The sequence below is a fragment of the Tamandua tetradactyla genome, chromosome 6 (genome assembly GCF_023851605.1).
Source record: "Tamandua tetradactyla isolate mTamTet1 chromosome 6, mTamTet1.pri, whole genome shotgun sequence".
Classification (NCBI taxonomy): domain Eukaryota; kingdom Metazoa; phylum Chordata; class Mammalia; order Pilosa; family Myrmecophagidae; genus Tamandua; species Tamandua tetradactyla.
In genome coordinates, this window is record NC_135332.1 from 3,470,146 (window position 1) to 3,498,133 (window position 27,988).

The 27,988-nt window shown below is 56.7% G+C and overlaps 1 protein-coding gene across 2 annotated transcripts in view; it reads left to right on the forward strand.

The window, feature by feature from the left end:
* Positions 1-27,988, forward strand: part of MRC2 (mannose receptor C-type 2) — a 55,922-nt gene that overhangs the window by 25,565 nt on the left and 2,369 nt on the right. For both annotated transcript variants that reach the window (XM_077163486.1, XM_077163487.1), the window contains exons 2-27: positions 8,174-8,575; positions 9,398-9,571; positions 9,805-9,969; positions 10,153-10,266; positions 10,721-10,864; positions 13,502-13,690; positions 13,813-13,967; positions 15,274-15,381; positions 17,139-17,254; positions 17,690-17,838; positions 18,402-18,619; positions 19,354-19,496; positions 20,655-20,757; positions 21,023-21,161; positions 21,282-21,320; positions 21,649-21,809; positions 21,914-21,981; positions 22,715-22,815; positions 23,120-23,262; positions 25,580-25,694; positions 25,799-25,962; positions 26,144-26,252; positions 26,806-27,044; positions 27,178-27,346; positions 27,417-27,566; positions 27,868-27,987. In XM_077163486.1, coding sequence (XP_077019601.1) covers positions 8,174-8,575; positions 9,398-9,571; positions 9,805-9,969; positions 10,153-10,266; positions 10,721-10,864; positions 13,502-13,690; positions 13,813-13,967; positions 15,274-15,381; positions 17,139-17,254; positions 17,690-17,838; positions 18,402-18,619; positions 19,354-19,496; positions 20,655-20,757; positions 21,023-21,161; positions 21,282-21,320; positions 21,649-21,809; positions 21,914-21,981; positions 22,715-22,815; positions 23,120-23,262; positions 25,580-25,694; positions 25,799-25,962; positions 26,144-26,252; positions 26,806-27,044; positions 27,178-27,346; positions 27,417-27,566; positions 27,868-27,987 — 3,897 coding nt within the window. The remainder of the gene's footprint in view (positions 1-8,173; positions 8,576-9,397; positions 9,572-9,804; positions 9,970-10,152; positions 10,267-10,720; positions 10,865-13,501; positions 13,691-13,812; positions 13,968-15,273; positions 15,382-17,138; positions 17,255-17,689; positions 17,839-18,401; positions 18,620-19,353; positions 19,497-20,654; positions 20,758-21,022; positions 21,162-21,281; positions 21,321-21,648; positions 21,810-21,913; positions 21,982-22,714; positions 22,816-23,119; positions 23,263-25,579; positions 25,695-25,798; positions 25,963-26,143; positions 26,253-26,805; positions 27,045-27,177; positions 27,347-27,416; positions 27,567-27,867; position 27,988) is intronic.

Sequence of the window (27,988 nt, forward strand, 5' to 3'; positions counted from 1 at the left end):
ACGTGAAGGGGGTCGCGCGGCCCGGCGCCCCAGATCCAGGGTGCGGGGGTGAAGGAGGAAGGGGGTCCAGATGGCCCGACCCCTGGGACGCTCTGGAGGGAGTGGGGGCCAGTCTTGGACGACCCCCGGTGAGGAAGAGCCGGGTGCAAAGGCCAGGGGAGTGGAGCGGGGGATCTGCCCGAGAGCGCAGGGGCTGGGTGGCCCGGAGGTGAGAGGTGAGCTCGGCTCTGTTGGGGCTCGGCGGTTGCCCCCTTCATCCTGCAAGATGGGGCCTGGGAAAGGACAGGCCTGCCTTGGACTGAGAAGACAGAACCCGGCAGGGAGGGAGACCAAACCCCATCCAGTCGCCAGGGGAAGGCCCAGGCCGAGGAGGGTTGGTGTTCACAGCGAACCCTAGGGGCCCAGCCCCGCGCAGCGCGCACCACCTGGGAGCCCGCCGGACCCTCAGAGCCCCGGGAAGGGTGAAAGCTGCTTCGCAGAGTTTGCACGGATGCCCATGCTGTCCCTCCCTCCCCCTGCACGCGCACTTTCTCTTCTTTCTCTTGCATCTATTTCTAGAGACAGCCCCCCCCCCCCCCAACCCATTAACAACGGTTTGCTTTAACGTCTTCCTGGAACGCAGCACATCACATTTTACAGCACACATTTAAGGTGTGTGTGTGTGGGGGGCATGGGCGTGTCTCTGGTAACTAATGGTAGAGGAAATTCACTGCAGATGGAGACGGAGACACACGCGTGTGACAGCCCGGCAGCGAGGTTTCCTCACGTGCACTTTAAGCAGTGGCGGGCAAGCAGTTTGGCCTGACTGGACTGGTGGGCGGCTTGGGGAGGAGAGAGGGGAGTGTGAACATGGCAGAGGGGAGAGGAAAGCCCACAGATAGCCGAAGACTTTGGGGGTGGGGGTGGGGGGTGGGGTAGGGGGTGGAAATCACACAGTCTATCAGGGCATCTGATGCGGACTTCATGACTCCTCTGCCCTCGCGCTCCCGCCCCCTGCCCAGGGTGGCCTGGCCCCCCCAACCCCCGTGTCCTGGCCTCTGCGTGCGTGCCTATGCAGCACAGCCTACGGGCAGGGGCTGGCGCAGGGTGGAGTGCTGGGTCCCCAGGGTTGGCCCCTCTGCAGGGCGGGGCTGGCAGCTTCTGCTGACTCAGGGACATTTCCAGGCCTGGCCTCAGGGCCAAGCAGCTCATTGAAAACAGCTGCTTCTCTTGGCTGGTGGGTGGGAGGCTGGGCTCTCCCCAGGATGACCCCTCGCCTCTGCATGGCCTGGGGGTAGGGGGTAGGGAGGGCCACTCAGGAGCTGGAGGCTGCCCTGCCATGCCCATCAGGACCAACTCGGCCTGCCTCCAGGGCTGGCCAGCTGGTCCCCAGCCCTCAGCCCCTAGCTGCCTGCCTTTTGGGCTCTCGGCAGGACCTGAGCCAGGTTGGCCGCTGGGCCCCACATTCCAGCCCCCCAGCCTTTGCTCCTGCCATTCCCCCAGCTTGGAACACTCTCCTTGCCCTTGTCTCCGCTTGTGTCTTTCACGGTTCGACATGCCTCTCATTCAACAGATATTTGTTATGTCTACAGCGTGCCAGGCCCTGTGCTAGCGTTAACTTCTCATTCGCTTCCTCCGGCAGCGATGCCTTGGGCTTGTAATGGAAAGCAGCCGACCCCTCCCAGGTCAGACCTCTGGCCGGGCGGAGTCCGGGGAGGCTGCAGGCACCACTGAGAGGTTGGCCCCTGAGAGCAGACTGTTTGTGGTCAAGCCTTTGCATTCACCCACAGGACGCCTCCAAAGCATTGCGTGCACCTTAAGGCAGTCAGGAAGGGAAAGGAGGCTATGGGATCTGTCAACAGGGAGCCAAGAGACAGCGCTTGCTCAGTGTGGGGCAAATAGCTTTCAAACCTTAATTGCGTCTGACGCAGGAATGACTCTCCAGGCTGAGGCCCGTAAATCACCAAGGGGGAGACACTTTTCCTGTCACACTTCAGTTACCCGGGGAAGCCATTTCTTTCCTAACCCCCAGCCAGGCAGTATAAATTAGCTCCGATGGTCTGTCGCACGCTTGTTGATGTGTTGCTTGCTACTTCTCCATGGATTGCTTCCTGAGTTCTGCTTCTCCGACTTCTTTGTAAGCACCACAGGGGCTGAGTCCGTATCGTCTGGTTGCTTTTAATCTCCCCGCAGTACCTAGGACAGCGCTTCCTAAATGCTTGTCATCTACCCGGGCTGAGAGGACCCCGGGTGGGAGGGCCAGGGCGGTGACTAGGAGGGGGGCCAGAGATCTCTTGAGTGCTCTGGCAGGTCAGAGAGGACCCTGGAGCAGCAGCCTGCCGGGGAGTAAGGAGAATGGGTTAGAGTTCAGGACTGTGAGGAAGGGCCTGCCCCAAGAGGGCTCTGCATTAATCAGGATCCTTTTGGTTACAAGGGTCAGAAACGTAACGCAAACAAGTCTAACAAAAGGGACGTGGAAGCCGTGTGGCTGCAGAGGGTCTCACAGGTCAGCAGGCAGAGCAGCAAGGCGGGGACCTTTGGCACCCCCGTAATGTGCTTCCTCCTTCAGCCTCTCAGCTCTGCCTATCCCAGCTGCTCGCTGTATATTGTTCCCATCCTTTCCAGCTGCAGAAAGGTCTTTTCCCCACAGTAGGAAACATGGCCATCGGCAGCCCCAGTCTGGAATTGCAACCGAAAGAGGAAACAGTGTATTCCAGGGGAGGACTCTGATTTGCCCTGTTTGAGTTCTGTGCTCAGTCACTGTGGTGAGGGAGAGGGATATTCTGACTCACCAGGAGTAGCCATGCACCCACCCGCATGGCCAGAGGTGCAGTGCAAAGAAGAAGGGGATGGGCCGTTTGCTGGGCAGACAAAAGCAGAGAGCCAGAGTCTCTGGGCAGCTAAATGAGGTCAAGGATTCTGTGATTCATCTCCTTATCGTCAGTATACAACCGTCCCAGACTGTGTGGCGATAAGGGCAGGGATCCTGTTGATTGTGTTCCTATCCTCAGTACCTAGCACCATGCCCGACCGTTATAAGATTCTCAATAAATACTCTTTGCACGAATGCATGAATCACATCCTGTTGGTGCTCAGTGTTCAGTTCCCGGCCTAGCTTCATTCATTTGTTCATTCACTGAACAAGTTTGCTTCCGGCCACAGCTCAACCACAGCACCATGCCCATGGTGGTATAAGATAGCCAGCAAAATACAAGCAGTCGTTTTTGTCCTTGGTTGGGACAATACCATGATCCTAGCGAAGGGCAGACATTTCACTCCCTACACTGACATATGACATGGGCTGCAGCCATGTGGAGTGAGGCTCGGGGTGGGGCAGGCTAGAGGAGACCTTCCAAGGACGCCTGGGGACCACCAGGATTCTGCACTCTGGGCTCCGTCTGTCTGCTTCCTGTGCACCTGGTGCGATCTCGTGTGCAAACGCAAAGTCACTTATCAAAAGGCCTTGGCTCCCTTTGGTCTCCCCTTAGCATTTCCAGCTGGGCCAAGACTCAGCTTACTCCTCCTCCTTTGGGCTGTTTCTGTGAGGGGCGATGGCCCACCTCTCGACATTGGGTGGACACTGCTGTCCCGAGAGCCCCTGGCCGCGGCTTGGCAGAGTCTCCATGACGTACCTCAGCCTCTCCTTTGCTTTGTACCTCTCCTGCAGACCTCTCCTCTGCCCCCAAATTCCTCACCCTATTCTCATTCACTGCCAAGGCACCTGTCTTCTCTGGATCCTCTAGTGTTTTCAGATCTCTGCCCAGGCTGAGTCCCCCAACCCCAGAAGGCACAGAGCTCCCTCCTATACCCCAGACACCTGGGATTTTGAGGACTTGTTTGCCCTCATGTCCTGCCATGCCCAAACCCCCTTTTCCTCTCCAACTAGAGCATAAATCCTGTGAGGGCAGGGATGGTGCACGAGGTTTGTTGCAACCCCAGCTTTGCCTGGAACATGCTGTGCCCAGAGCAGGTGCTCCAGGAAGATAAGCGGATTTGAACCCTTGAACCTGGGATGCCAGAGGGAGGAGGGGACTTGCAGCCAAGCCTCAAGGGACAGGAGGAAACTGTGGCCTTGAAAGGTACTGCAGTTGGACATCCTAATCCTCTCCTCCCTCTGGGCCTCAGTTTCCTCATTTGTCAAGTGAGGCAAGTACTCCCAGGATTGGCCTCTCTCAACTCACATGGACCTATTTAGGACCTTTCATTTACCACTTGTTATAGCTGGAACAGCCTGATGCGCGTCGACTTAACCCTTGGTGGGTTTTCTGGTTGGGGAGGAGGGGAAATCATTGTTTCCCTTGGGCTTTTGTGGGCTCCTGTGAAGTGTTGGGCTCCATGGTCCAGTCCCCTCTCTGAGAAGCATCTATCAAAGCTAGCAGTATTTTCTCCCTTTTCCAGTCCCAGGCTCTCTCCCTATTCCCTGCCAAGGCCACTTGCTCCCACTGTAGCTGCACTCACAGGGGAGAAGTGTCTGAGGCTCAAACACCCAGTCCTTAAAAGAAGCTCGGACAGGCCTGGATTAAATCCTGGGGCCAGTTTATAGCTTTTGGGGGGTGTTTGGAAGGGATGGAAAAAATTGAGGAAGGGTCCCAGAGATGGGGAGGACTGGCTGTGGCAGCCACACCTGCGGGCCTTCAGGAAGGACGACTCCCACCCCAGTGCCGATGAAGGTCGAGTGACCAGCGTCCCTGCCCCATCAGCCCTTCCATCGGCAATGTTTTGCGCACCCAGTGATAGGATCTGTGAGAGTTGATTTTTAGGAAAATTAATCTGGCAGCTGAGAAAAGGAGCAGAAGGCTGGACTGGTTGGTTGTGATCATCACCTAGGCATGGAATTCATTCATTTGTTCTTTTAGGACTTATTAAGCACCACTGTGTGTCAGGCAGAGTTATAGGAACTGGTGATACAGTGGTGGAGAAGATAGGGAAGGTTCTCAAGGAGCTTCTGAACCAGAGGAGAGACAGAAAATAAACAAGAACATGTCAGATAAAGAGTTCTGGTTCCAGATCCAGTGAGGGTGGGAGGGGTGAGTGTGCTTGTATCAGACAAGCTTTCTGGCCCAGAATGCTTATAAACTCAGGATAAAGAGTAGAATGCAGTGTTTGGAAGGCACTAGAGAGCAATCAAAGGTAAGCAGATGCTGGGGAGGAAACAGGCCTTGAAAGAAGGGAGGCAAATGAGGTGAGTGCCACATTGAACCGCTTTTCCCCAAGAGCTCGGCTAATTTGAGGAGCTCAGACAGAAAGTGGCAGTTTTACTGGACAGAAGACCAGCTTGAGGCTCCCAGAGAGGCTAGACATTGAGAGGGAAAATCCTGGAAAGGAGGAAGCCATAGAGAAATCCTCTTACAAAGTTTTCCTTGAAGTCCTTGGTGACTCCTAAACTTTGCATATTCAGAGTGAGACTAAGAAGCTCAGCAAGCAACAGCCACTGGGAGGCAGATGCCTGACCTCAGTTGCTGCCTGGTGCTGAAGCAACAGAATTTGAAATTAAAGTCCCATTAAGCTAGAGGGGCTTGGCAGTCACCTCAGGTTTTCGTTTGAAACCCCAGAAGCGCCTTAACTTATGCTAAATCCAAGGTTAAGGGCTGTACCCTTATACTGGGGACAAAACCATGACAACCCCACCCTAACAAGCCCTAACACCATGCCTCCATAGGTTTGAGGTGGTCCACCAGTAATTTAACTGCCTGCCAGAACAAAATTCAACATTCTTTATAAGAAGATAAAAAATTCAGTCTTATATCATCCATAACATCCAATATACCACAGAAAAATCCTGATTCCCTATAACATTGTTTACAATGACCAGTGTACAACAAAAATTACTAGACATGCAGGCAGTAGGAAAAAGTGATGTATATAAGAGAAAAACATAGTCAATAGAAGCAGGTGACCCAGATGTTGAAAATATATAATAATTGCTGAGAAAATTAGAATAAACTGATATGATAGAGAGTAACAGTGTGGTTACTTTAGGAAGTAAGGGAGGGCCTTTCTAAAGAGGTGACGTTTACTTTGAAACATGAAATGCCAGGCAGAGAAAAGTTAGTACAAAGGCCCTGAGGCAGGAAAGAGCCTGGCCTGTTCAAGGAAGAGCAAAAGTGGTCAGGGTGGCATAAGCAAGGGGATTAATATGATATGAGGTCAGCCTGGTAAGAGGGATCAGATCATATAGAACCAAGTATCTTATAGGAAGGAGTTTGAGTGTAATTCAGAGTATGAAGAATCACCTTTAAAAGACTTTAATAGGAGAGGGACTTACCATTTTCTTATGGGTAAGTCTGCTGTCATTTTAAATATTTAAGAATATTTGAATATTTGAGTATTTGAATATTGAAAAGCAGCTGCATCTCATTTTTTTCAACCACCTACACATATCTTTTACTCACTTTCTAGAGTTGTTGATGTTTTCCTTATTAATTTTCTTGTAGAAGCTCTTTTCATATTAGGGAATTAACTGATTGCCTCTAATAAATTACACATCTTTACCTGTTTGGCATTTGAATTTTTAATTTGTTTAAAGCGTTTTTCCTACCATGAAAAAATTTTAATTTGAATGTCATTGTTTTTTTTTATGATCTTCAATGCTCCAATGTTATTAAAAGGGAAACTCACCCATATATTTTTCTTGAATTGATTTATATTTTTAAGAGATCCCTGGCTGTTCATGGAGAATGGCCTATAGGGGTGTAATTAGGTCAGCATGGCAGAACAGAAAGAGCTTTGGATTTTGGGTTTAGGAGGCTGGGACCACGTTTTAGCTCCGTCCCTTATCAATCTTGTGATTCTGACCCAGTTGCTTCACTGCCCGAGTCGATTTATTTACCTATAATATAGAATAATAATAATAATAGGAATAGTAATAATAATAAGCAACATTTATTGTGTTCTTACTGTGTCCCAGACCCTGTTCCAAACACTTAACATATGTTATCTCAGTAAATGCTTCCGGTAGTCTAATGGTAAGGAGACCGAGGCATAGAGAGGTAAGCACCTTGCCCATGTCACACGTTCAGTGGCAGAGCTGGGGTTTATACCACCAGTTAGATTTACACTTTTTTAAGGTATGAAAATTATCTTGAGGAGCCAGTGGCTAATGGATGCAAAAGTGCCTTAAAAAAAAGCGCCTTGAAGACTGAGATGTGCTGTGCACGTGTGTCATGTACGTAAGTGGCAGCTGGGGAACAAGAGGAAGGCGGTGGAATGTGGATGTTAAAAGCACAGGCTCTGGACCCAGAGGTCTGGATTTGCCTGCTGACTGTGGGAGCCAGAGCAGGCTTCTTGTCTCCTCGTTTCCTCCTTCCTTCCTCCCGCCTTCCCTTCCTCCCTCCCAACGGCTTTTCTGAGTGGTTTTGAATATATTCACAGCGTTGTGCAACCTCACAACAATCTAATTTTTGGACATTTTCATCACTCCCAAAAGAGCTCCTATACCCTTTAGCAGCCAATCCCATACCCCACCCCACCCCGCCCCCGCTCAGGTCCAGGCAACCACTAATCTACTTTATGTCTCTATAAATTTAAGCTTCAGTTTCTTAATCTATAAAGTGGCTGTGCTGGGGGGCTGGGTTGGATTGCTCCACTGCCTCCAAAGACGGTGTCTGGTCAGCGAGGTGATAAGTGAGAGAGGATGTGAGATTGAGGAAGCCGAAGAGCTAAATTGCCCTGTGATAAATGAGTGAAGTGATTATATGGGGCATAAATGGTTGTGTGTAGGGGTAAGTGATTTGGGAAGATCTAGAGGGAGGAAAGAATGGAACCGGTGAAACTGCCAGGCTAGGGGGAAGAGTGAGGCAAAATGATTCCAGGCCAGAGAACATGGGGGAAAAAGCAATTACCTAAATTGCAGTGGGATATGTGGTGTACGCGCCACTCCTTACAAAACCTTCCGAAGAGCATATCATACTCAACTTGCCACGTGTAGTTGGGTTTGCTTTTGGGGGTGGGACAGAGGGCCGAGTCCTGCCTCCGAGTGGGCATGGGGCCAGAACCGCGGCTGGCCATGCAGGTTTCACCCCACGCGCAGGCAGGGGGAGAGCCGTGCCCTCTACCCCTACGTCAGACAGTCGGATGAGAGCATTGAGCACCCTAACGTGTAAGAGAGGCCACACAACCCCACACCCAGCCTGTGGGCAGTGTCTGCAGGTGGCACCCGCCCTGTGATCGCCTCACATCCTACCTTCCCTTCCAGAACCCAACATCTTCCTCATCTTCAGCCACGGACTGCAGGGCTGCCTGGAGGCCCAGGGTGGGCAGGTCCGAGTCACCCCGGTCTGCAACGCCAGTCTCCCTGCCCAGCGCTGGAAGTGGGTCTCCCGAAATCGGCTCTTCAACCTGGGTGCCATGCAGTGCTTGGGCACAGGCTGGCCGGGCACCAACACCACAGCCTCCCTGGGTCTCTATGAGTGTGACCGGGAGGCCCTGAACCTGCGCTGGCACTGCCGCACACTGAGCGACCAGCTGTCCCTGCTCCTGGGGGGCCGCACCGCCAATGCCTCCAAGGCCAGTGCCCTTGAGCGTGGCGACCAGACCCGCAGCGGCCAGTGGCGCATCTACGGCAGCGATGAGGACCTGTGCGCCCGGCCCTACTACGGTGAGGGGCTGCTTGCGGGCCAGGGTGTGGGGTCCCTGGTGTGGGAAAGCACTGGAGCCACGGAGGGACAGGCTCCTGGATTAAAGGCCTGCTGCCTCCGTGGAGCCTCGGCGGTTGCATCTTTAATTGTAATAGGAAGTGACCTTTTGTATACTTTTTAAACGATAGCTTATTTTTTTTTTAATAATTAAGAAAACTAACTTCAAAGCACTTTTTAGAAAATCACAAAATGAATACATGCTTGTAAAGACTTCCATTAGTACCAAGTATGTAAACTAAAGTTAAATGAAAATTCACTTCCCCCGGGCCTGCACCCCTGGAGACCCCGGGGTAACCTGCACAGGTATCCTAATCCCCATTCTGCAGGAGGTGAATGGGGGCCAGAGGCAGCCAGCAAAGGGTCTCTTATAGTGGGCAGTCTTTGACCTGGGGTCCTTTCCCTGGAAGCCACCCTAAGTTCCTAGGGCCTTCGGGTGGGGTGTACCGGCGCCCCTGGGCTGGGTTGGTGAGCAGGGATTCCATCAGGCTCAGCCCTGCCATGGGGACCGTGGGGGCCCCCTCACCCTGTTGGATTTTCAACAGGCCTCAGGACCCTTAGGGGAGCACCTTCCCAGTCCTCAGGGATTGAGCAGGAGAATCTCTCCCAAGCTCCTGAAAATCTTAAAACCACTGCCTGCGGCTGTTGCCCCTTCCCATTCTCTCCTGCCCCCAGCCCCCATCCTTCCCCAGCTCCCTGGGTGATTGGGGATTTTACTCATGGAGAGAGAGGGTCGGGCAGCCTCTGGAGCTAAGATGCCAAGGTCCGGGCCCCCTCCCTGGCAGAGGTCTACACCATCCAAGGGAACTCCCACGGGAAGCCGTGCACCATCCCCTTCAAGTACGACAACCAGTGGTTCCACGGCTGCACCAGCACGGGCCGCGAGGACGGGCACCTGTGGTGTGCCACCACCCAAGACTACGGCAAGGACGAGCGCTGGGGCTTCTGCCCCATCAAGAGTGAGGGCGGGGCCGGGCCAGGGAGGCTGCTGTGGGCGGGCTGGTGATGAGGAGCCCCGGGGGCCGGCGACTGGGGAGGGGTCCCCACGTGGGTGACAGAACTTTCAGGACTGGGGGGAGCACTGGCCCTCTTCCAGCTGTGGAGCAGCCAGTATGGGGGTCTCTGCTCTCCCATGTGGACCCTGAAAGGAGATGGCTGGGGAGGGACGCATGTCTGGCTGTCCCGATGGCAGGTAATGACTGCGAGACCTTCTGGGACAAGGACCAGCTGACGGACAGCTGCTACCAGTTTAACTTCCAGTCCACGCTGTCATGGAGGGAAGCCTGGGCCAGCTGCGAGCAGCAGGGGGCGGACCTGCTGAGCATCACGGAAATTCATGAGCAGACCTACATCAATGGTGAGGGGGCCTCTCCCCACTGGCCCTGGGCCAGTTGGCTGGGGCTGACCCACCTTGGGCAGGACAGGATGAGGCAAAGGAGCCTGAGACCTTTGCTTCCCATCTTTGGAGGCAGAGCAGGTGGGGAGAGTGGGAGAGTTGAGGGAGGGGCCACCGCCTCCTCACGGTCCCCCTTGCTATCAGGGCTCCTGACAGGCTATAGCTCCACACTTTGGATCGGCCTCAATGACCTGGACACGAGTGGAGGCTGGCAGTGGTCGGACAACTCACCCCTCAAGTACCTCAACTGGGAGAGTGGTGAGGCGCGGGGTTCAGGGTGCAGGGTGGGCCGGGGACCTGGCAGCCCCCCTCCTGCACAGTAAGCAGTGGTGTGGGGTGTGGGGTGCGGGAGGGAAGATATCCACTGCCTTCTGGACCGGGCCCCCAGGGCGTGGGGCCTCAGGAGGGGGCTGGATTTCAACACCCACGCATCCTCTCACCCAAGCCCTCTGTGTGGGTGGGCAACGTGCACCGGTGCACCCAGTAGCCTGGCCACGGGGGCCTGGGGGGAGGTAGGACCAGTACCAGCTGCTAGGCAGAGGGCTCAGGACGTGGTGGGTCCAGTTTGCAACGGCAGAGGGCGCTGCTGTGCCCAGCGAGGGAGGGCCCGGGCCCAGGGTTGGCCCCTCGTGCTGGCCCGGGCTTCCGAGGGAGCAGGGCTGAGGTGCGAGCGTCCCTCTCTTGGGGTGCGGGCGCCCTGCCCTCCCTACAGATCAGCCGGACAACCCGAGTGAGGAGAACTGTGGGGTGATCCGCACCGAGTCCTCAGGCGGCTGGCAGAACCGTGACTGCAGCATCGCGCTCCCCTATGTATGCAAGAAGAAGCCTAATGCCACGGCCGAGCCCACCTCCCCGGGTGAGCAGGGGACCCGAGCGGGGTTCGGGGTGCAGGGTAGGCCAGGGGCCACAGCTACCCGTGCGCCAGCCTCTGCTCCTGCTACCTCCACAGCACGTGGTGACTCTGGGCCTCTTTATTCTGCCTTAATTGTCCAGTTAACGTCTGAACGAGCCGGCATGTGTCGTTCCTTACCTCGGGGAGTGATTGTGGAGAACTGTAGTAAAGCCGGCAGCCCCCACTGTGCCCTTGTGGAGGTCAGGTCTGCGGGAGGTGACAGACGTCTCATGCCCAGTTAGAATGCCTGAGTGACGGGCTACTGTCAGGCTGTGTCTGCGTGTAAGAGGGGCCCAGAGGGGAGACAGATTAGCCTTCTGGGAGAGTTAAAGAAAGGTTTTATGGAAGTGGCATTTCATTTGGGCCTTTCAAGTTGAGTAGAAGTTTAAAAGGCATACAAAGGCAGAGGGACTGGCCTGCACAAAGGTGTGGGAACTTGGAAGGGCAGTTTGGTCGAAGGACAGACTCTTATAATGTGAAGTGTGGTCCTCGGACCAGCACCACCCCGGGGCTTGTTGGCCTCAGCACAGACTCCCTGACTCAGAACCTGCCTTTAGCAGAGACCCTCAGGCCTGTGCTGCTAGTGTGAGGAGCATGGCTCAGGGAGCATGGGGGAGAGAAGAATTCACAAAGACAAGTTGTGGCCCGTTCTTGGAAGGTCTGGATAGCCGGGTGAAGTTTGGGTGGGGTCAGGTAGGCTTTTTTCCATTTGCAGGTTTTTAAGCCAGGGAGTGGTTTGCTCACACCTGTGACTCACAGAGGTGGCTCCAGGGGCCTCGTGGAGGAGTGAGGCACAGTGGGCAGCAATGCCCTGCCTTGGGGGAAGCTTGGATCCTACTCCTGCCTCTGCCCCTTACCGGCCTGTGGCCCTGGGCAGGCAGTTTGGTCTCCAAGAGGCACAGGCCCATCTCACCGGCAAATTCCCCTTTGCAGGGCGAAGCCAGACACCCCGCCTGGCCCAAGGAGCTTCTCTGGTGGTGGTGGAGGCTAAGCAATGGAGACTGGAGGGGCTACTGCAGAAGGAGCTGTGGGGGCTGGGCAGGGGGGTCTTTATAAGGAAAATATGGCAAAGCCGGAAAAAAATCCATGAACCCACAGAAAGCAAAGAGCTTACAGAGCGAAACTCTTTGCTCCTCACCAGGCTTGCTAAAGGTTAATTCAGGGGCTGTGGGCCACTGCTTTCTAAGACTTGAAACATTTGTACCCTACAACTAGAGCTCCCCACTTGTAGCTAGAGGGGGCCTGGGGTGGGCCCCACCCCTTCCCCTTCCTGGAAGCCACTTCCTGAAGAAAGGAGACCCCACAGGCCCCAGATGGGCCTCCACACCCCACCCGGCCAAGTCCGCTGCCTGGTGCCGCCCCCATGGGAAGTTCTCCGGGCGCCCCGTGGGCCTGCACGTATGTCTGTGACAGGGACCCCAGATTTCCTCTCACCGCAGCCCACTTCTCTGGACACGCGGCATACAGTTCAAGCAGCTGTCCAGCTGGGCTCTGCCTTCTGGGTCTCCTCGCTCGGTTCATGTCATTTGACGTCAGCAACCATTGTGCCCCTGAGCAGCCACGGTTCCGCGACCTCCCTTCTTCCCCCAGCCCCCCGCAGCTTCCTCAGGTCTGAACACCTACCAGCGCCGAGGTCTGGGGCAGCAGCCTCGGGTCTTAGCCTATTGGTCGGCCAGAGGTGATTGACAGGTCCTGAACCAACGAACGAGTCCACTAGGCTCTCAGCCCTGCCCACTTTGCGAGGTCTCCAAGGCTGGTAGAGACGGGCGCCCCTCAGGACCGAGGGGATCCGGAATCGCAGTCTGGGCGCGGCTTGGAGTGGGCACACGCTCTCCGCCCAGCCAGGCAGACTCCTGCCCGAGCCTGACAACGTGGGTGGTTTGGCGAAGTCCTTTTTCTCTTGCCAAGGACCAAGTGAGGGCTTGTTTGCCATCTCCGCTGCAGGGTGAACCTGAAATGCACAGAAGTGGGAACGAGGAAGGACCTGGGGTGCAGGGAGAGGGGGCGGAATTGCGGCCAGGTGGGGAGCTGAGTCATCCCTGCCAGCCAGCGGTGGCTCCCCCAGCCCCTCCTCTGCCCACCCCATTGACCTCCGCACTGCTGACCTAACCCCCCTCGGGCTGGCCTGGCTGACTGGGCCCCATTAGTGATCCAAGGCTGAGCTTCCTCATTCTCTTCACCCAGGACTGCTGGCCAGGCTCAATAGATGTGGTTTGAGAGAGTGATGGTGGTTCCATTTACTGAGCCTGGTGGAGTTGAGCCAAGTTTGAATCTTGTAGCAGGAAACCCATTCACAGAGGCGGGAATTGAGACTCTGGGGCTGGTCTGTCCTGAGTTCGGGCTTGTCTCTCACAGACAGCCCCAGCCAGAGGGGCTGTCCTGTCTTGGGTGGACTCTGCCACCACCTCCTGGCTCTCTGCCTCCAGCAGCGCTGGAGGGTTTGTCTTTTCAGCATCTCCAGGACCTGGCGAGGAGGGCGCACCTGGGACAGGTCCCCTTTGGGGGGGGGGTGTGTGACTCCGGGGCCCTGCCCTTTATTGACGCCCTGTGGGTTGGTGTCGCACCTGGCTCCCTGAGTGGCGGCCTCGTGGGTCTCTGCAGACGCGTGGGCCAACGTGAAGGTGGAGTGCGAGCCGAGCTGGCAGCCCTTCCAGGGCCACTGCTACCGCCTGCAGGCCGAGAAGCGCAGCTGGCAGGAGTCCAAGAAGTCGTGCCTGCGGGGCGGCGGCGACCTGCTCAGCATCCACAGCATGGCCGAGCTGGAGTTCATCACCAAGCAGATCAAGCAAGGTGACGGCTGCCCACCCCTGCCCTCCCCAGGAGGCCCGGGGTGTGTTCCTCCCGCCCCTGTTGTCGGCTGAGACTGACCCCTTCACTGTTCCCCCTCCTTGTCCATCTCACTGCACCCCTAGAGGTGGAGGAGCTGTGGATCGGCCTCAACGATTTGAAACTGCAGATGAATTTTGAGTGGTCTGATGGGAGCCTCGTGAGCTTTACCCACTGGCACCCCTTTGAGCCCAACAACTTCCGGGACAGCCTGGAGGACTGTGTCACCATCTGGGGGCCGGTGAGGACCCCCCCTCCCTATCACAGGGCTCCGAAATGCACTCCCACCCTCCTGGTGCTACCCCAGCTGAAGGGCATGTGTTTAGCAGCCTCCCCTATTCCTCCTGCCTCTGAACATCCCACTGTCAGTGCCTGCCTATGACCCTTGCCCCCCAATTATCTTCCCAGCAGCTCCCCTTCCCCATCCCTGCCCTCCCTTCCATGCGTTTGAATCCCACCTCCACCCCCCACCTAGCTTGATTATCTTGGGCAAGTTACTCAACTTCTCTGTGCCTCAGTTTCCTTATTTGTCCGTGAAACACTAACACTGCTGACCTCCCAGGGTCCATGGGAATAGTTAATTCCTGAGAAGGCTGGCACGTTCCTAGTCTCCTGCCAGCTGCACTTCCTCGCCGGCAGGTGGCATCCGAACCCACATTATCAGCGGAGATGCCCCACTGCCTCCGGGAACCCTCCCAGCCAGGCTGCCATCTCCAGAAATTACAGGGCTATGACTGTCACAGTTGGGGCCTGGACATCCTGTAGAGATGGAGGGATTGACGCTGAGCTTCAAGCAGAGATAAGAGACCATTTAAAAAGCAGGACACAGCCACAGAGAGACCACCTGCCCCAGGGACAGACAAGACTGACTATCAGACTGCCATCAGATAGTGCAAACAAAGGCTGCAGTGACAAAACCATCTAGTTTAGGAGATGCTATTCTAAAAATTTTTAAAAATTACTTATTGAGTACCTACTGTATGCCAGGCATTCCCCCCGGGTGCTGAACATACACAGACATTTAATGCCTCGGGATGCAGCTCAAAGGCAGACAAACTGCCAACTGGGAAGCTGTGCACGAGGAGGGCTGCAGTGGCTCTGAGGACTACATTTCTCTTTGGCATAATCAGCTGAGATTCGGGTCTGGGCCCACAGACCTCCGCTCACCCTGGATGCTAACTGGGTGCCCTTCCAGAACTGGGAATCCCGTCTGCCCTGCTGTCAGATCCTTTACCAGTTTTAGCCAGTTTGCCTTTGATGTTTATAAAATGAGCTATAAATAATTTTAAAGATCACCCTTTCTCATTTAGACAGTACTTGTCAAAGTTCCAAGGAACCCGCGGGTCAGTTATTTCATTTCTGCTCTCATCGGCCCTGGGAGGGTTATAGCATTAATACTGTCACCTGGGGCATGGAGAAGCCCAGTCTCTTGTCAGAATCATACTGCAAGTCGGGAGTGGGCCCGGGTCTAGAAACCAGGTTGGCTGAACAGCTTGGGGGTGGGCTGGGGTGCAGGACTGAGACCCTCCTTCACCCTGTGTCCCTAGGAGGGCCGCTGGAACGACAGTCCCTGCAACCAGTCCTTGCCATCCATCTGCAAGAAGGCAGGCCAGCTGAGCCAGGGAGCCGCCGAGGAGGACCACGGCTGCCGGAAAGTGAGGGTGTTTCTGGAGCCACCCAGGGTGGGACCAGCACAAGGGGCTCCCAGGACAGGTAGTGGGTGGGTGGGCTGCAGAAGCCTTGCCCGGCACCTTCCCCTCCTTGGCACAGACCCTCTCTGCCGAGTTGCTCTGTTCCAGGAGGAGAAATGGGGGTGGGGGTGGGGGTGGGTGGGTGGGGATGGCTGGAGCAAGCAGCTACCACCCCTAGCCCTGAGCCCTCCCTCCACACAGGGGACACGGAGGTGGGGGCTGGCGGGGTGGGGCCCATGTCCTCCGTGCACCCTGAGTCCTGCTGCCCCACCCATCTTGGCGAGCACACGTCCCACCACGGTGTGTGCTTGTCTGTCTCCTCTGGGGAGTGACAGGCCATTCTGAGTGGGGATGTGTCTTCTCCCTTCTTGTGCTCCCAGCCCCACTGGACTCCCAGAGATGTTCAGGGAGGGAGGGAATTAATGAGGGAATGAATGAGTGGGGGAGTGGGCGACAGAACAGTGTCCTCCTCCAGACCCACCTGGGCGTCCCCCAGCAGAGCAGGGGTGAGTGGCATGGAGGAAGGGGGTGGGGGGACGTTGCTCATAAGACACTTTGCGGCATTTTTGGATCCTGCCCGGCTGGTGGTCACACTCCTCCTGCCAGCGCCTTGCTGACCCTCTGACTCCTGTTTCCTTTGGCGTAAGCCCCCTTAACACACCACCCTGGCCAAGCCCTGCCCCAGGGCGGGAGCAGTAAATGCCAACAGGCATGACTTCCAGCAGGGGAGGAGAGAGCAGAGAGGAGCCCACTGAGGCTCACGGGTCTGGGGACCAGCTCGGTCAGGGATGGCCCAGGGCATCCGTCCTGGGGGGGGGGGGGGGAGGAAATAATAACGGCCGTAGTGCTAGGGCGGACTTGGAATGTGGCGGTGCTGAGTAGCTGGAGGTCTTCGCACAGCCTCTGCTGGGCCTCCCGGGATGCCCCACAGCGCACGCATCTGCTTCACTTCTGCCCAGAGGCCTGCGTCTCCCTCCCCACTTCAGCCCGCCCCAGGGCTGCAGGGCTATGGCAAGGGAGGGCAGGGGGGTGCGGGCCCCGGCTCCAGGTATCGCTGTCTGCCTGACGTTCGTTTCTCTGGGCCTTGGTTCTTCCTCTGGAAGGCAGGGGTCTTGGAGGCTGGGAGCAGGGCACCCCAGGGTGGCCCACACGGCAAGGGGTCTGCAGGGTGGTACCCTGGGGACCCGGGAGCCCACACCTCGGCAGCCTCGTGCCCATCGAGCCTCTCTGTCCACCGCGTCCCTCTCGTCCCCGGGTGCGGCCTCCCCTTCTCCAGCTTTTCCAGGACCCGAGGACTACCCAGCCCCTCTACATCCTGGAATTGTCCGCCACTTTCAGGCTTCGGCTCCCACCCAATGGTGACTTCCCCACTATGGGAATCCCCAAAGAGGGATTCCACGGACCGCTCATCTTTCCGAGCCAGGCCACGAGCCCGGGCCACTGGGTGACCTCCCCTGAGCCACCCCTGGTCTGAGGAGTTGTGGGCAGAGGTCACGGGGCAGGGTGAAAACCAACAAGGGGCGGCCCACACTCCCAGCTCACTCCGCGGCCACTGGAACTGCCATCTCTGGTGTCAAAACCAGGCTCCCTCCGCCCAGCACCCACTGTGGGGCACATTCAGTGATGCCACTGAGCGCATCTCCCCACCCCGGGATTTATGGGTGAGGAGGGGAGTCGCCCTCCCCACAGACACTGCTCTCCTGCCCTCTCTCTTGAGCCAGGGTTGGACATGGCACAGCCCATCCTGCTACTGGCTGGGAGAGGATCAAGTGACATACAGCGAGGCCCGGCACATGTGCACCGGCCACGGCTCCCAGCTGGTCACTATCACCAACAGGTACAGCAGGGAGCGGGCACCCCGGCCAGCCCCAGCCCATACCCCAGCCTAACACAGCCTTCCACCAAACTGCTGCTATGCCCAGGGACCCACAGTCCTTTGAGCCTCACCAGGCCCCAGAGCCTTTCTAATCCTGTCCCAAGTGTGACTGTCCTTTATTAAGTGACCCTGGTATGGGGCAGGGTTCGGGCAGGTGTGGCCATTGGTGTGGGCTGGATGCCTTAGCCATGTCTGGTTTTCTCTCCTTTCTTCTTGGCCAGGCAAGGACATGCAAATAGTAGACAGGGCAGCTGGGTGGCTCCATGAGGCAGACGTGGGGTTCCCAGGGGTCCTGCATCCCTGAGCAAGTTACTGGCTGGAAGCAGCATCCGAGCTCCTGGGGCAGGGTGTCTGGCCAGGGGCTGAGCTCCCTGCCTTGTGCGGCCCCTTCTGCAGGTTCGAGCAGGCCTTCGTCAGTAGCCTCATCTACAACTGGGACGGCGAGTACTTCTGGACGGCTCTGCAGGACCTCAACAGCACTGGCTCCTTCCGCTGGCTCAGCGGGGACGAGGTCATGTACACCCACTGGAACCGGGACCAGCCTGGTGAGCCCCTCCCGCACGGCGCCCACGCGCCCCCCTGCTTTCACTTTCCTCGGCGACATGGGGATGCCAGTCCCGAGACCCAGGACTGTTCTGTCAAGTCCTCTTTTGGACAGTGCGGTGGAGTGGTTGTGAGCATGGGCTTGGGGCCAAACTGCTGGGCCTCAGATCCTGATGCTGATTACACAGTAGCTGGACATCCTTTGGGCCTCAGTTTCCTCATCCGATACTGGGGATAATGGTCCTCCCCGCAGCGCTGAGCTGAGGCTTAGCCCTTACAATAGTGAACACCCTACAAGTGCCATTAGTACTATTACATTGCACAGCCATTATCTTTTTTAACCTTTTCAATTACTCAATGAGGTAGCTGATGAAACAGGCTCAGGGAGGTTAAGAACTTGCCCTCGGGCTCAGAGTGAGAAAACACGGAGCTAGGACTGGAGCTAGTCCCTCGGCTTCTCCTTCCCTCCTCCCCCCCGGCCCCAGTCACAGGGTGTGTCCCTGCAGGGAGGACGGGCGAGACCCTGAGTCTTCCCAGCGTGCGGGTCTCCCTTCTCCCTTCTCAGGGTACAGCCGTGGGGGCTGCGTGGCCCTGGCCACGGGCAGCGCCATGGGGCTGTGGGAGGTAAAGAACTGCACCGTGTTCCGGGCTCGTTACATCTGCCGCCAGAGTCTGGGCACACCAGTGACGCCCGAGCTGCCCGGGCCTGACCCCACGCCCAGCCTCACCGGCTCCTGTCCCCAGGGCTGGGCTTCAGACCCCAAGCTCCGGCACTGCTATAAGGTAGGACAGCCTTTTGGTAGGGATGGGGGTGGGGGGCAGGAGCAGAAGGCACCCCACCTGGAGGAATCCTGGTGGGACCCAGCTGTGATCTAGAAAGGGGGACACACTCTTCCTTAGCCCAGACTGCCCATGGAGTTCACTTCTGGTGAGACATTTGTCAGCGGGAATTGATCTGGATTAAATGGAACTGAGGCCTTGCACATAGTAGGTGCTCAATAAACAGCTGAAGAATTGAAGGAACCATAGACACCATCTGTTTCAGATTTTCCCAGATGTTGGGGCCAGTCTGGTTGCTCTCCAGAATTATCTGGGGAGTTTGATAAAGCTATAATCTAGGCAGCCACGATGGAGATTTCGATCCAGTAGGTCAGGGTGGTGCCTGGTAACCTACATTTTAAAACCCGCCCGGGGTTGGGAACCAGTGATGTAGTCCAAGGCCTTTTTATTACATGAATAAACTAGAAGTCCAGGGAGGGCAAGGAATGCTGTGGCTCTGCTGGGAGGAGAGCCCAGACCTCTTGGCTGGTTGGGGGGATGGGACAGAGGGGCATTCCCTAAGGACTGGCTGGGCTAGTTCCTCCTCCCTGGGGGTTCCTCCTCTAATGAGCAGGATTGCCCTTAGCTAGCCAGCGAGGCCCCAGGCCCCTGCCCCTGCTGCCATGGGGTCTGCAGCAGGTGCCTCCAGGGATCTGGGCCAGGGAGGCGGCTTGGACAGCTGGACTCTGATCCTGCAGGTTTTCAGCTCAGACCGGCTTCAGGACAAGAAAAGCTGGGTTCAGGCCCAGGGGGCCTGCCGAGAGTTGGGGGCCCAGCTGCTCAGCCTGGCCAGCTATGAGGAGGAACACTTTGTGGCCAACATGCTCAACAAGATCTTTGGGTACTGACCCTGGGCTGGTGGGGGCAGGCCCGCCTGTGTCTGAAGCTGCAAGGTGGTCTGCATGCACCTGTGTGGGAGCTGGTGTGGCCAGGAGATGCTTGGTTTCTCTGAGCACAGAGCAGGGGGGCAGAGTGAAAGTGATACCAGTCACCTGAGGAATGACTCAGGGAACTGCTACTCGTGCCGGGGCTGTTTCATCCTCCCTCAAGTAGCCACTGTCTCCCTGGAGCCTTGGGAGAACCCACTGGTCTTCGGAGGTCCAGTGTGGCTCACCAGCACATCCTCCCCCAGATGCACAAACTTTAACATAAGTAACCCACCTCCCCCATTCCACCTTCCCCATTGCAGAATCTCCCACAGTCTGATCCAAACTGAGCATTTCCCCCCTATCATCTCATAGTAACCCACACTCCTCAAGAATCACCTTTTCTAGAAAAACAGGAGGTACGAGGCTGCAAACCTGAGTGTTTGTTCATGGGGTCTCTCCATGGGGGTCCCTCCTGAACCCTATCTCTGTGGGCTCAGAGCATCCTGTACATATAGCAGCTACACTCCCTCAGTGCCGGGAAAAATCCCAATGGATCCAGGCTCCCTAAAATCTAAATTCCAGGGATATCTCCTCCCAGCAGCAAACATTGAGATTACAGTATTTGGAATGCAAATTATAGTAGTTCACAGTTATCAGATTTCACCACGTGCTAGGCACCATGCTAAACATTAATCCTCAGCAACCCTCGGAAGTATTTATTATCACTGACCCTCTTGAATTGAGAGGTTCGGTTATTTGCCCAAGGTCACAGAGCTGGTGCATGGCCCAGTCTGGGCTTGAATCCAGTGCCCCTGGCCTATGCTACATCCTCATCAACTTCCCACATTCCCTCAAGGAAAAGCCTACAGGGCATCCCCCACCCAATGGGGGGCCAAAGGAAGGTAGAGCCAGGCCTGTCCCTTGAGCTGGGCATGGAGTCCAGCTCTCCCCAGTTCTCTCTGGGGAGTGAATGTTTAAAAAGTAGCCCCAGCTGTGAATGTGAAGCGCTGATGGAGTGTGCCAAGGCCAGGGAGGCTGCTCAGGTCACAGTGGCCAGGAGCAGGGCTCCTCTCATTCTCATCTGTCCCCCCCACTTTCCTCCCCCCCTCCCCCGCCCGTTTGGGCTGAAGTGAATCAGAACCCGAGATCCATGAGCAGCACTGGTTCTGGGTGGGTCTGAGCCGCCGGGACCCAGGAGCAGGGCAGAGCTGGCGCTGGAGCGATGGTCTCGGGGTGAGGGGGTTTGGGGGAGGGCGGGGCCCAGAGGAGGTGGGCCTGGGAAGTGGGTGGGGCTTGGCAGGGGTGGGGGTCCCTGGCCCCCACTGGCAGGTCAAGGGCAGCGGGGGGTGGGGAGGATGGGGATTGCGCCCAGCCCAGGGTAGGGGTGCCCCATTCAGGCCGGGCCTCTCTTATACTTGTTCCCGGCACGGGAGCAGCCTGAGCCTGGAACCTCACACTGCCCCCCACTCTCTCCTCTGCTTCCCGCCCTTTTCCCTAGTTCTCTTACCACAATTTCGACCGGAGTCGGCATGACGATGACGGAATCCGGGCCTGTGCCGTGCTCGACCTGGCCTCCCTGCAGTGGGTGGCCATGCAGTGCGAGACGCAGCTGGACTGGATCTGCAAGATCCCTAGAGGTAGGCGTGGGGGGCGAGGAATGGGCTGAGGGCACCGGGCGTCTAGGTGTCCAGGCGTCCAGCTGTCCAGGGGAGGGTCTCCCTTCCCCTTCAGCCTGTCTGCCCAAGTTGTCCTCGCAGGCACAGACGTGCGGGAGCCCGATGACATCAATCCGCAAGGTGAGGCTCTGCCCACCCCGTGCCCCACCACAGCCCCGAGAGGGAAGAGGGCGACCCCCCCAGAGAGTGGCTGGGCTTTGAGCAGAGACCGAGGGGACTGAGATGGCTCGCATCACGGCATCCTTGGCCCTGTCAGCCCCCGACTGCAAGGAGTGCAGGCCCTGGGCCCCGTGCCCGGCCCCGCCGCTGCCTGGGTCCGATGGGCGAACAGACCCCCCCCCCCCACTCCCGCTTACCCTGGCCCAGCCCTGGCCCTGCCTTTACCTCCGGGGTCTAGTGGACAGCCCCAGCCAGGCCACCCACTCTGCACCCTGCACTGTGCCTGCAGGCCCGCGGGAATGGGTGCGTTTCCAGGAGGCCGAGTACAAGTTCTTTGAGCACCACTCCACGTGGGCGCAGGCGCAGCGCATCTGCACGTGGTTCCAGGCGGAGCTGGCCTCGGTGCACAGCCAGGCGGAGCTCGCCTTCCTGGGCCACAGCCTGCAGAAGGTGGGTGCGTGAGGGAGGCAGGGGCTGCAGGCGGGGTGGGCAGGTCCCTGGAGGAGGCGTGAATAGGACCCGCCAGCCCTCACCTGCCCGGCCGGCCTCCCCAGTTCTCCCGCGGCCAGGAGCAGCACTGGTGGATTGGCCTGCACACCGCGGAGAGCGACGGCCGCTTCAGGTAGGGGCAGCGGCGGGACTGCCAGCCAGGGCCCAGGCTGGAGGTGGGAGGCAGTAAGGCACAGAGAGACCGACAGGCCTGGGTTTGAATCCACCCTGTTCCTTGCTGGGTGTGACTTGGGGCAGGTGATGTATCCTTTGCGGGCCTGGGTTTTCCCATCTGAAAATGGGAATAACAGCTGCCTCATAGGAGCATAGTGAGGATACAGCTAAGGTATGTGAAGTCTGTAGCCCAGCATGTGGCACATCTGGGATTAAATGATGGCGGCGTGTGTTGTGTTCTGGCTCAGTCATCAGAATAAAGTCCCCTCAAGGTATGGGCAAGACCAGATGATGGTTTGCAGAAGCCGCTGTGTGCTCAGCCCAGGTGCGTTGACAGGCAGGGCAGGATTTCAGTTTACATGAGGTGGAGAGTTGGGCAGAGATAGGAAAGAATGGGGTCTTGAGCACTGGGGAACCTGAGTACGTCTTCGCCCTTGGATCCCTGCTGTGATTCTAAGGGTTCTTTTCTAATTATAGAAGTGAGTGCCCAGGGAGGGGTAGGGCCTTACCTGGGGCTCAGTTCTTGGGTCCCCAGCAGCACTGGGCTCAGCATTCCCCTCTGCAGCCTACAGCCCTGAGCTGCTGGACTTGGGCTCTTCCTTGGCCCCCTTCCGCAGCTTTCCTTGCTATATACAGGGGAGGCTGAGCCTGGAGGCTGGTGCTGGGGTCATCCCTGCTCGGTGCCGTTGCAGGTGGACAGATGGTTCCATTATAAACTTCGTGTCCTGGGCACCTGGCAGACCTCGGCCCATCGGCAAGGACAAGAAGTGCGTGTACATGACAGCCAGCCGAGGTGAGGGCAAGACGGGGCACAGAGGGTGCCGTCAGCTGAGGAGAGGGTAGATGTTGGGGGCAGTGGCCGAGCCTGGGCAGGACCTTTGCCTCTTAACATTCTCGTTTCCGCAACCCTGGATCTTATCAGGACTTGACCCAGAGGGGGACAGCCTGTCCCCACGTCCCCACAGCCATGGAGGACTTGAGTTCAGAACTGGGCAGAGGGCATGAGTCCCAGCCCACGCTGCCCCTAGGGCTTGGGCAAGGGTGCTGCCAGCCCTGCCCTGCCCTAGGAGTGACAGCCCTCCCCTCCTTCTCTGCAGAGGACTGGGGGGACCAGCGATGCTTGACAGCCTTGCCCTACATCTGCAAGCGCAGTAATAGCTCTGGACAGGTGCAGCCCCCACATCTGCCACCAGCGGCCACGGGGGGCTGCGTTTCCGGCTGGAACCAGTTCCTCAACAAGGTAGGAGGCGGGGAGGGGGCACCAAGGGAGCCAGGAAGGGGATGAATGTGTAAAGGCTGAACCTTAGGGGTCCTGACCTCTTTCCTGAACCCACCTTTTAAAGACAAAGTTTTTTTTTTTTTAAATGGGTTTTTAAAAAAATTGGGTTGTAAATTTCTGTCTTCTTGTTTGTCTCATAAACTAACCAGAAGTGTTGCATTTTTTTTTTTCATTTTTTCAAGTTGGTTTAAAACAAACATCCTTGGAAGCTTTAAAAAAAAACATTTGGAAAAGTCTCTTCCCAAGTGTTTTGACCATGTCGATAGGAAAGTTTGGAGCAATAAAATTAATCAGAATGGATGCAGTTTCCAAACATGTTGTTTTCTGTATAGTGTGAGTTTCTTTCCATAAACAGTTACTTTTGTACCCATGTACTGACTTCTTATCAGACCCGATTACACCATCATGGTTTTACTGAGTAGCTGACAAAGAACTTGCCCCAAGAAGAGAAGGGTCATCTCGCCACTTCCTTATTCTTTGTGCCGGCATCATTGTATTAGCGTCAATCCATGGCTTCTTTGCAGATGTTTTAAGGCCACTTATCTCTTTTGTGAGGATTGGATTGGCTGACACTAGATACTAGAATCCATAAACCCTGTGATACTTGGAGTGTGGCGCAGCTCATAGTACCACGGAACGCCTGTTCCTCTTCAGAATATCCAAGCAGATATCATACTTCTTTTTATCAAAAAAATAAAAAGACATGTTTTATTAAAACTTTGGAAAACAAAGGGAGAAAATAACATTCTCCCATAATCTCCAAAGATCATTACTATCAATATTTGTTATTCCCTTCCGCTTTTTCTCACATGACTGGGATCATACTGAATAAAGTGCAGTTTCATACCCAACACTTCTTTCTTGGTGTTAAATCTTGACCATTTTCTCATGTCATCAATTATTTTTCTGAAAACTTATTTTCATGGCTTCTTCTGCCTAATTGTTGGACAGAGTGTAGCACATATATTATTATACATATATAATTGACCTCTTTCAGCATCATTGTGAAGATACCAACTACTTTCCTGCCCTGTTGAAAGCTCTTGGAAGAGGTTGTTTGCCCATTTACTAACTGGTCCAGATGCCTTGCTTCACTAGTTCCGTGCCCTTTTGCATCCCTACAGCCTAGGGATGTAGGTCAAGCGTTACAGTCTGCCTCTCCTACCAGCTTTGAGCCCCTGGCAGGCAGGCCTACTGGCACCTGACATACCACCCAATACACATGCACATGGTATGGAACCCAAGTGCTTGCTGGACTGAACTGAATGTTCTCTTCCTTTTAGCTGTTACTTCTGCAGGTACTTATGTGATCTTGCTGCTTCTGATTTTATGATTTATTTTACTAATTATTTAAATGGGGTCTCAAGGTGGCTCTGAAGTACTTCCATGAAATCAAATGCATGAGATTTGTGACAAGTATCAAAAAAACTAGCATTTATTTCTGGTTTACAGTTTCTACCTACAGTTGGCATCTGCATCAGTAAAGCTGGTGCTGGATCTATTCACGCCTAGTACGAGCTCTCACTTGTTGAGTGCCTGCTCTGTGTCATGCATGCACTGCGATCTGTATTCCTTAAAATGCCCACAAAAGACAGGTTTTTATTCCCATTTTTCATAAGAGGAACCTGAGACCAGGAGGCTAAATTAGAGCTGGAATCCGATCTACCACTCTACCTCAGGCCCATCTTTGTGACTCTTTCTCCCCTGTCACACTTCCTCTGATCAGGAAACTACTGGCAATAATTCATTTTTCAAGAAAGTGTCTTCATACAAAATATTTTCCACATGGGGTTCCTTTAGCCTTTGGAAATAGTGAAGGCAAGAAAAGAGACACATAAAATTGGAGCATGAGAGAGCTGCTGCCTAACAAAGACCATTCGAAAATAAAGATTAAAAAATCCTAGAGATGATTATGTAAGTTCAAAGGACAGGGTAACAGAGTTCAGACAACACTCGGGAAGGTGTTTAGCAGAAAGACAAACCTTGTTCTAATCCACCCACTGCTTGGCGCTGTTGTCAGAATAGAGCCTTTGTTGGCTCAAAGAAGTCCTATGTACAGATCTCCCAGAGGGTGGACAAGTGTATGGATTTTCAGTGCCATGTTGAGAAAACGCCAGAGCCCTGCCCAGGAAGACCCAGGTGCCCTTGTTCCCCCCAATTTTTCTCACAGCCTCCAAAGCATCCCCAGAGCCTGCTGCTGAGGGGGTGCAGCGGGGTTTCTGGGTTGGTGGGACAGAGGGTCATAGGTGGACATCACGCCTCCCCCTTCGCCCCGCAGTGTTTCCGAATCCAGGGCCAGGACCCCCAGGACCGAGTGAAGTGGTCAGAGGCACAGTTCTCCTGTGAACAGCAAGAGGCCCAACTGGTCACCATTGCAAACCCCTTAGAGCAAGGTAGGGCCAGCCCCTGGGGCACAGCCCCATCAAATGGCTAGAGGAGAGCAAACAGGGGGATGGATACCTTGCCACGCCTGACTCTCTCTTCCTGGGGACTGCAGCATTCATCACAGCCAGCCTGCCCAACATGACCTTTGATCTTTGGATCGGCCTCCATGCCTCGCAGAGGGACTTCCAGTGGGTGGAGCAGGAGCCTCTGCTGTACGCCAACTGGGCACCTGGGGAGCCTTCCGGCCCTAGCCCCGTTCCCAGCAGCAACAAACTGGTGAGGGTGCCCCCTCCTGCTGGGTGCCACACCCCTGCCCAGCTCTCCTTTGCCCCGGGATCTCCCCACTCCCAGCATCTGTGCTCCCAGCACAGCCTTTTGTGAGCAGTTCCACAAGGGGTAGGGGGAGGGGAGGGGAAAGCAGCTGAGGACTCTCCTGAGCAGCTCTTCCACCCTCCAGACCAGCTGTGCAGTGGTCCTGCATGGCCCCTCAGCCCACTTCACTGGCCGCTGGGACGACCGGAGCTGCACGGAGGAGACACATGGCTTTATCTGCCAGAAGGGCACTGGTATGTTATCAGTGTGTGTGGAAACCCCAGCTGAGTCCCGACACTGGGCCAAGTACGGTGGGCCGTGCCAGAGGGATGAGACAGGCTCCCTGTCCTCAGGGGGCCCCTGGGGTCACCACCCGAAGCAAGTATCTGCTTGGTAACACATGGGCAGCAGGGCAAGGTGCCAATAAGAGGGAAAGACAGTGAGCATAGAGGGGTCTCAGCAGGAGGGTTTAGGGGTACAGAGGGCTGGACAGCCTGTGCAGTACTGACATTGTTGCTGTCGGAGAAGCTGAGGTTTCATATCCACAGCTCCTACAGTCCCATCCAGGAAGCCTTCTGCCCTCGGTTCCTTGGGTAGGGGTGGGTCAGGGCTCTCGCTGTGCTCATCCCTTCCTTAGCAAACAGGTCCTATTAATAACAGCTGCAGTAACACTCAGGGAATGTTCATCTCTGCCAAACATCCTGCCCAGCGGAAACCTGGGCTCTGCCTGGTGTCTGCTGTCCCCCCAGCCTGGGAGTGGAGTGAGGGAGGCAGAGCCCGGCCTGAACCCTGGCCCCTTCCCTGTAGACCCCTCCCTGAGCCCATCCCCAGCGGCGTCACCTCCTGCCCCCGGCGCTGAGCTCTCCTACCTCGATGGAACCTTCCGGCTGCTGCAGAAGCCGCTGCGCTGGCACGATGCCCTCCTGCTCTGCGAGAGTCGCAACACCAGCCTGGCCCGCGTTCCCGACCCCTTCACCCAGGCCTTCCTCACACAAGCTGCCCAAGGGTTGCACACGCCACTCTGGATCGGCCTGGCCAGTGAGGAGGTGGGCCTCCTGCCCACTTCCCTCGGGGCAACCCCTTGCCCTGCCCGCCTACGCCCCCGGCTTCCCTCCCGGGTCCCTCCTGAGCCGCTGGCTGTTTCCCTGCCTCCAAGGCTGACGGCCCCCTCGTGCCCAGGGCTCCCGGCGGTACTCCTGGGTCTCGGAGGAGCCGCTGGGCTACGCGAGCTGGCAGGACGGGGAGCCGCAGCTGCCCGGGGGCTGCGCCTACATAGACGTGGATGGGGCCTGGCGCACCGCCAGCTGCGACACCAAGTTGCAGGGAGCTGTGTGCGGAGAAAACCGGGGTGAGCGCCCACCCGACGGGGTTGTGGGGTGGGCACGGTGCGGGCCAGCCCTCAAACCTGCATCCCACAGGGCCCGCACCTCCCCGAAGAATAAACTACCACGGCAGCTGTCCCCAGGGGCTGTCGGACTCGGCGTGGATCCCCTTCCGGGAGCACTGCTACTCCTTCCACATGGAGCTGCTGCTGGGCCACAAGGAGGCGCTGCAGCGCTGCCAGCGAGGTGGGCGGGCGGGTGACCCGGTCCGAGCACACAGGCTAGAGCCCCCGCGAGGACATCGCAGGTGGCGACCCCCGAGTGCCGTGCCCGTACTGCCCTCTATGCGTAGGCACCACTCACGCCCGGGGGCTCACCGTGTGGGGCGTTACCTGCGCCCCGCGCACGCACGAATGCTCAGCCCCCGCACCCATCCTCTTCTCCGGGTGTCAGAAGGGGAGCTGGGACCGCTCCGGTAGGGGACAGGGTGGGGGCGCGGCTACCCAGGGAGGCCCGTTTGCCCTGACGTGGGCCTCCCTGTGTCCAGCCGGGGGGGCGGTGCTGTCCATTCTGGATGAGATGGAGAACGTGTTCGTCTGGGAGCACCTGCAGAGCTCCGAGGGCCAGAGTCGGGGCGCCTGGCTGGGCATGAACTTCAACCCCAAAGG